General features: G+C 42.6%; 1 protein-coding gene across 1 annotated transcript; it reads left to right on the top strand.

Annotated features, from left to right (window-relative positions):
- The first annotated feature begins 1,356 nt into the window (after positions 1 to 1,356).
- RNF14 (ring finger protein 14) lies at positions 1,357 to 7,183 on the top strand. Its single transcript, XM_009890650.1, has 7 exons — positions 1,357 to 1,510; positions 2,098 to 2,249; positions 3,653 to 4,180; positions 4,606 to 4,834; positions 5,583 to 5,755; positions 6,343 to 6,473; positions 7,037 to 7,183. Exons 1-7 carry the CDS (start codon positions 1,357 to 1,359, stop codon positions 7,092 to 7,094), a joined length of 1,425 nt encoding a protein of 474 aa, XP_009888952.1. The 3' UTR covers positions 7,095 to 7,183.
- Positions 7,184 to 7,965: the final 782 nt, after the last annotated feature.

Genomic DNA, 7,965 nt, shown 5'->3' with positions numbered 1-7,965 from the left:
GGCTTGGGGCAACCTGGGCTGGGGGGAGGTGGCCCTGCCCAGGGCAGGGGGTGGAACGAGATGATCTCCAAGGTCCCTTCCAACCTAAACCGTTCTATGATTCCATGAAAATATGGAAATGGTTGAAATGAAAATAACAATTGTACAGCTGTTTGTGTGGGAGAGTTTAACCTGAAAATTCAGCTTTTTTTTTTTTTTTTAAATTCTTTGCGCTGCTCCCCATATGTTTTTTTGGTTATGTTTTCTCTTCCCCGTGCTGCTGGTTCGGAAGGACTGCCTCTTCTTGGCTGTTCAGCAGTGAATAATCTCCCTGACTGGTGTGGGGGGAAGCAGCAGGGTGGGATTTCTGTTGACTTCGGTGGGGCCCTTATCAGCCTCCTGGTGACAGTCCAGGTAACGCAGTTGCCGTGACCCCAGCTTTATCCATAACCGAGTGACTGCTATTAGCGCTGTAAAAAGATTATTCTGAATTACTGAGTGTATCTGCTCAAATGAAATGTTTGTAAGTGTTCATAATGAAAACGGTGAGAGGACTTTAATCCCTCTGAGCATTTGTTTGTTCGTTTGTCTACAGACAGCTCAGAAGTACCGGTGCCATAACCATATGCACTTTGATGACAAAAGTTGACATTTTTCGTGCCATATATGAGAAAAAGTTTATGACCTCCAGTTCTCCCAGAGGAATGATCAGGGGCTCTGCGCTGGCCCTGCTAACGTGGCTGTCCTTGGTCAGCAACCAGTACCTACAGCTTTGCCACCGCGCCGTTGTGAATAAAAAGGTAATCTGTTAGATGTGGCTTTATTTCCCCAAATCTGGAACTGAAATGATATAGGAGTCTATCTACAAGATGGCTGTGTAGGATTTGAAGCTTCTTATTGATATCTTCAATAACTTTAATCATAAATGTGGCTCTTTGCTTGTTTGTTTTAGAACAGTAGACGAGACATACTATTACTAATTCTTTTTTCTTCTTTTTCTTTGTTTTTTTTTGGGGGGAGGGTGTGTGTGTCTGTTTTCCCTTTCAAACATTAATGAAATGTCCCTGTGTCACTTTTCCCATTGGTGTATGTCACTATTTTTTCCCCCTTACAGCTGTCTTTAGCCACTAACACTTATAGGCACTTTGCTTTTTGACTTTTCAATTTTCTGCTAAGGTGGGTTTTTTTATATATAAAGCTATCGATATTTTTTCAACCTGTAAAAAAGCGTAATTATACTTTACATAGTTTATATCGGTTACTTGGCTTTCTAAATCTTATAGCAGTATAAAATGGATAGCCCAAATCAATGATTTGAATAGGATGCATTAACTCAGTTGATCTTGTAGAGTGGTATTAACTCCACAGAAAATTTAAATGTCTTCAGAAGACAAAGAAGCTCAGGAGGATGAGCTGCTGGCTTTGGCTAGCATTTATGATGAAGATGAGTTTAAGAGAGCCGAGTCAGCCCAAGGAGGAGAAACAAGAATTTGTCTGGAATTGCCCCAAAACTTCAAAGTTTTTGTGAGTGGTGAGTTGAGATGTCTCATTTTATCCCAAAATGAGTTTTTAACAAGGTAATTTTCTGGTATGTGCTTTGATGGTTGCTGCGTTAGCGACTGATAGGAACACAGACCAGAGAAAGCCATGACTGACCCTATGCTGTGCTTGTGGTATTGTTGGGGTTTATATCCGAGTGGGTGGTTTCATCCTCATACATATAAACTCTTTGGTGAACTTTAGACTTAGAGATGAGTAATAGTATTTCTCTGGAATAGTTAAGTTCTGTTGTTTTGGTTTTTTGTTGTTTCCTTTTGTTTGTTTGTTTTTTTTAATTTTTTCCCTTGAGGATATGTCCTTCCAGGTTCTTGGCTTGTGCAGGATCTGCTGTTTCACAGTACTGGCGTTTACTGATTTAACCATATAGGTACAACCCCATGAAATTTTACTGCACCAAGAAATTTTGTTATTTAGAGTTGAATAAATAATTTTAAACCCAGAAGTTTATCAAATGAGAAGAGATCTATTGGGTGCTGTCATAAAAAGTTACAGTTCATTAGTTCATTAGTTTTCATTTTCTTGTTATTTCTCAAACTGTCTCAACTCTCCTTGATTCAGGCAATTCCACAGAAAGCCTCCAGAACAACGGGTTTGAATACACCGTCTGCTTTCTGCCTCCCCTTGTGCTGAATTTTGAACTCCCACCAGACTACCCATCAACCTCCCCTCCGCTCTTTACCCTCAGTGGAAAATGGCTCTCCCAAGCCCAGGTTTGTAAAATAGTTTTAACATTTTAACACTGCTTTTGTGATTATGTGGGAGGTGTCCCTGCCTATGGCAGGGGGCTTGGAACTCGATGATCTTCAAGGTCCCTTCCAACCTAAACCATTCTATGATTCTATGATTACAAGTAAATTCATAATTGACACTGCTCTGGGGGCTGTTAATGCAGTAGATAAAAGTAAAATTAACACATAAACAATTACGTTGCTGTTTCAGTTGGCTCTTCTTTTGTTTGCTTCTTGTTTTTATTCAGTCACCATTCTGAGGAATGAAAGCTTGCATCTATGAGCATTATTTTTATATTTTATGTATATATAAAAACTCCAGAATCTGAAACTGAAATATAGAATCACAGAATCGCCGAGGTTGGAAGGGACCTTTAAGATCATGGAGTCCCACCATCAACCCAACACTGCTAAACCCACCACTAACCCACGTCCCTCAGCACCATATCTGCCCCTCTGTTAAACACCTCCAGGGGTGGCGACTCCACCACTGCCATGGACAGCCTGTGCCAGTGCTTAATAACCCTTTTGGGGAAGAAATTTTTCCTAATATCCAATCTAAACCTCCCCTGGCGCCACTTGAGGCTATTTCCTCTTGTCCTGTTGCCCGTTCCTTGGGAGAAGAGACCAACTTCCCCCTCACTACAACCGTTTTTCAGGGAGCTGTAGAGAGCGAGAAGGTCTCCCCTCAGCCTCCTTTTCTCCAGACTAAACAAGCCTAGTTCCCTGCTGGCCACATTATTCCCGATACAAGCCAGGGTGCTGTTGGCCTTCTTGGCCACCTGGGCACACTGCTGGCTCACACCCAGCCGGCAAACCACACACAGCCCGGGCAGCTTTTGAGCCACTCTGCCCCATCCTGTAGCCTCCATGGGGTTGATGTGACCCAAGTGCAGGACCTGCCACTTTGCCTGGTTGACCCTCACACCGTTGGCCTTGGCCCATCAATCCAGCCTGTCCGCATCCCTCTGTAGGGCCATCCTACCCTCCAGCAGATCAACACTCCCACCCAGCTTGGTGTCATCTGCAAACTTACTGAGGGTGCACTCGATCCCCTCGTCCAGGTCGTTAATAAAGATATTAAAGAGAACTGGCACCAGTACTGAGCCCTGGGGAACAGCACTTGTGACTGGCCCCCAGCTGGATTGAACTCCCTTCACCACCACGCTCTGGGCACAGCCAGCCAGCCAGTTCTTGACCCAGTGAAGAGTATGCTTGTCTAAGCCACGAGCAGCCAGTTTCTCCAGGAGAGTGCTGTGGGAAACCGTGTCAAAGGCTTTACTGAAGTCCAGGTATAAATGTGCACTAAGGAGGACCATGGGAGAGGAAAACAGTAATGAGTTGTCAGAACTTACTGAGATCTGGAATTGTGTTTTCTTTTCTAGCTCAGTGCTCTTTGCAAACACTTAGACAACGTGTGGGAAGAGAATCGAGGCTGTGTGGTCTTGTTTGCCTGGATGCAGTTTCTGAAGGAAGAAACACTGAGTTACCTGAATATTTCTTCCCCGTATGAGCTGAAAATGTGCCATCAAGGGAATGGGCAGAGTAGGACACCTTTGGTCCCTCTCGACGCTGCGAAGGATTGTGGTGGTGCAGCAGGCTCTGCCGCAGCTGAAGAAGAAATCATCGATGCGAGAGCTGTCCAGGATGTGGAATCGTTGTCGAGCCTGATTAGGGAAATCTTGGACTTTGATCAGGCTCAGAGGAGGAAGTGCTTTAATAGTAAGATGTACTTGTGCAATATCTGCTTCTGTGAGAAGCTGGGCAGTGAATGTATGTACTTCACCGAGTGCAGCCATGTATACTGCAAAGCATGCCTGAAGGACTACTTTGAAATACAGATCAGGGATGGTCAGGTCCACTGTCTCAACTGTCCAGAACCGAAGTGTTCTTCTGTTGCTACTCCTGGCCAGGTAATAGAAGTGTGCAAGCAGTGATGGTAGAGTTCTGCTAACTTACCAATAATTACAGAAGACAAGGTGTGGCTTTTCATGGTGAGCATTGTGAATATACCTGGGGAAGTGGGGGTTTTTTTGTACTCTGAGCCACACAGAGGCATCAGAGCTAAAACGTGGCACGTATTTTGCCCGCTCTGTTAGTACTGGCATTGCTCAGAGGCCAGAATTAACGTCCTGTTGCATTTGACGCTGCATGCTTTTCATTTGATTATTTAACTAGTATTAAAATAGCATTCTAGGAGTAATTTCTTGACCTCTTGGAGAAAATAAAGTGGATTCATCCCAGCTGTAGGTACTTTTCCATTGACTTGCTGGTTTTTGCTGAAGCTAGCAGGCTCAGAATTTCAAATGCACGTAATCTTTCTTTGATCTTTGTTTAGGTTAAAGAATTGGTTGGAGAGCAGCTGTTTGCACGGTATGACCGCCTGCTTCTGCAGTCTAGCTTGGACCTGATGGCGGATGTAGTGTATTGTCCTCGCCCGGGCTGTCAGACACCAGTCATGCAAGAACCAGGTTGCACCATGGGCATATGTTCCTGTTGCAACTATGCTTTTTGTACTCTCTGTAAAATGACTTACCACGGGGTCTCTCCGTGTAAAGTTACTGCGGGTGAGTGATCCTACTTCAGAAATGGATCAAGAAACTATTAAGTCTTGTGTGAAAAAGATGGAAGGTCAGAAATTAGGCAAGGAAACTCATCACCATCTGAGTTTTCTAAAAGATTCGGCAGATTCATTTGGAGTAGGTCTGTTGCTGGCAATTAAAAAGTATTTGTTTGATGACACTCCACAGCTCAGGAAGTCCATAAACTGCTGATTGCCAAATTCTGAGAGGCCATAGCAGGGGAAGAATAATTTTGTGTGTGCCTTTTTTTACCCTTTCCTCCTGTGAATCCATTACTTTCTGTTGTCAGAGTTGATATTGGAATCAGACGGATGCTTCTCTGTCTGTTTGGCCTCAAAATCATGTGACAAAGTTTCCTTAAGTGTGTGTTCAGAAAAAATATTCCCATTTTTCAGTTTATTTTACATTGTGGATTTTTTCTGAATCCATTGACTGGTCTCTTTTACAATGTATGTATTCTAATATTTTACTTGCTTTTTAAGGAATGATGTTAGTTTCCTTTGAGAATACGTATTACTTGTTCAAGGTCAGGTTGGACAGGGCTCTGAGCAACCTGATCTAGTTGAAGATGTCCCTGCTCATGGCAGGGGGTTGGACTAGATGACCTTTAAAGGTCCCTTCCAACCCAACCCATTCTATGATTCTATGCTTAGCTGGACTTCTGTATATAAAGCTGTTTTGTGGGGGATTTTTTTGTTATTGTTTGTGGTTTTGTTTTTTTTTTTCCCCCCAGAGAAATTAATGGATTTGCGAAATGAATATTTAGAAGCAGATGAGGCAAGTAAAAGATTTTTGGAACAACGCTATGGCAAACGAGTGATTCAGAAAGCCCTTGAGGAGATGGAGAGCAAAGAATGGCTAGAAAAGAACTCAAAGTCTTGTCCTTGCTGTGGTACTCATATAGAGGTAAGCGTGGAGGCGAGAGGCTGAAGAATCATAGTAACTCCTAACAGAAACTAAAACTGTTAAGTCAGTTCTGTATTTAGGCTGGAACAGAGATTTATTTATAGCCTCCAAGTTCACCAGGGAAGGTAAATTTCTAGGAAATGGTAAGAGAACTTCCCATTTCTGTCTGTGTTAGCTAGAAAAGGAGGTGATGTTTGTGGAGCTCCGGGACTTGAGTAATTACAGCAGCTGGTTTTGTTCAGCCTCCCGTACTAAAAAGATCCCGGTTGCACATGGATCCATGTGAATCCCTTTGTTTTCCACGTGTTTCAGGCTACTGCTGTTCCAAACTACAGCCAGTAAATGAAACTAGCTTCAGAAAAATACTAATTTCCATTATTGCTAGTATTATAACCACTTTACAGTTCTGTGATTCTAGGTGCTAGTTCTCTTGAACAGTGAAAAAATACGAGTGTGATGATAGAGTCGGGGTAAAATGTATTCACCAGTTGATGCTGTTTTGAGGACTGTTACCGTATAGAGACAGGCCTGAGGACTGACACGGTACGATTTTGTTACTGCTGTTTCTTGTTTCCTTCCCCTGCCAGAAACTAGATGGCTGTAACAAAATGACGTGTACTGGCTGCATGCAGTATTTCTGCTGGATTTGTATGGGTTCTCTGTCAAGGATGAACCCGTACAGGCACTTCAATGATCCATCTTCCCCGTGCTTTAATAGGTATGTATTTCCATGTATTTCTTCTAGTGCCATATGACTTATTTTTGTATTTTTTCTTACAGTCTCTCACAGATTATTCTCACCTGGCAATTTGTAGCTATACAGTTTAAGACACAGTTTCTTCTCTCAAATATTTACATTTACAAGGACGTAACACTAACAACAAAAAAAATCAGGAGTGTATTGTCTGATTAGATTGTGAGCTGCTGGGAGCAGGCAGGCGTGGCTGCTGCTGATAAACTGCCTGAAGACCAGCTAGGAACGGCAGCACACTAGCTAACTTTTCATACGTTTTGGATTATTAATATTTTCAGGGATTTCATCATGTTTGTAAGGTACTGTAAAACCTCCTGGTATGACGTGCTGTAGAAGTGCAGACAGAGTAGCTTATTTTAATCGACCTTGAGGACTGCAGTATGAGTGGTTTATGATACTGAAAAAAAAAAAGTGAAACTTGCTGATTTTGTATTTTTTGTCATATTTGGATTGATTTGTGTTTTTTTTTTTTTTTTTTACATATTTTACTTTTTACATCCTGATGTAAATTCTTGGCTGTCTTGCAGATTGTTTCAAGCCATGCATATTGATGGTGAGTTCTGGGAAGTTGAAGATGAAGACTAGTAGCTTTCTCTGGCGACAAAAGCTGAACAAACCAGAGACAGATGCTTTCCGTTTTTGTGTCAAGTTTGTTTGCTTTTCACTTCCATTATGTGATTGAAACATGGTAACTACCTTGCACTGCAGGATACTCACACTTCAGAGGCTGTTGCCAAAACCAAAGGAGACCGTTGTACCCACCCTGTGGTGAGGATCACCACTGGAGGCCCAAAAAATCACATCCATTGCTGAAGACACATACAAGCGGTCAGAAGTTGAAAATTACTGGAATAATGTATACTAAGAGGTGCCCCTTTTTCCAAAGCAAACAAACAAAACTGAAGCCCCAAATCATAGAAATGTCTGGGGGTCTCCTTTAGGGAGACTGACCTTTTGAGGATCTTGGCGCGTATCCGTGGTGGGTTTTAGGGCAGTTTTGTTGTAGCTGTACTGCTCTTTCTGGAGCTGTTTAGTGCTGCTCCTTGGACAGAGAAAGTTTTCTGATACAATGCAGAAAATTTCTTCCGTATTCAGCAACTGAGCCTGGTGCTTCTGTAGCATTTCCTGACCTGTTTCTCTGAAAAACAGCTCGTTGCTCTGTCACTGATACTTTCTAACAATGGTGAAGTTGGTTAACCCCCTGGTACTGGCTGTAACACCTGGGTCTTTGCATTACTGAACGCTTTTGCAGAAAATGACCAACAGCCATTTTCTGAAATTTGAATCGGTGTGATGACTCAGCTCAGTGTTGCTGTTGTATTAACTCCCGTTGCCTCTCCTTAGTTTGACAGTGATGAGTGCTAAGGCAGCGAACTGAGTATGTGGCCACTGAGAGGATGAAAAGTATCAGCCAGATATTGAAACACACTTTTATGGATATATAGTTGACATTAAC

Source organism: Charadrius vociferus, unplaced genomic scaffold (genome assembly GCF_000708025.1).
Source record: "Charadrius vociferus isolate BGI_N301 unplaced genomic scaffold, ASM70802v2 scaffold370, whole genome shotgun sequence".
NCBI classification, from domain to species: domain Eukaryota; kingdom Metazoa; phylum Chordata; class Aves; order Charadriiformes; family Charadriidae; genus Charadrius; species Charadrius vociferus.
This window is presented reverse-complemented; position numbering and strand designations above follow the sequence as displayed.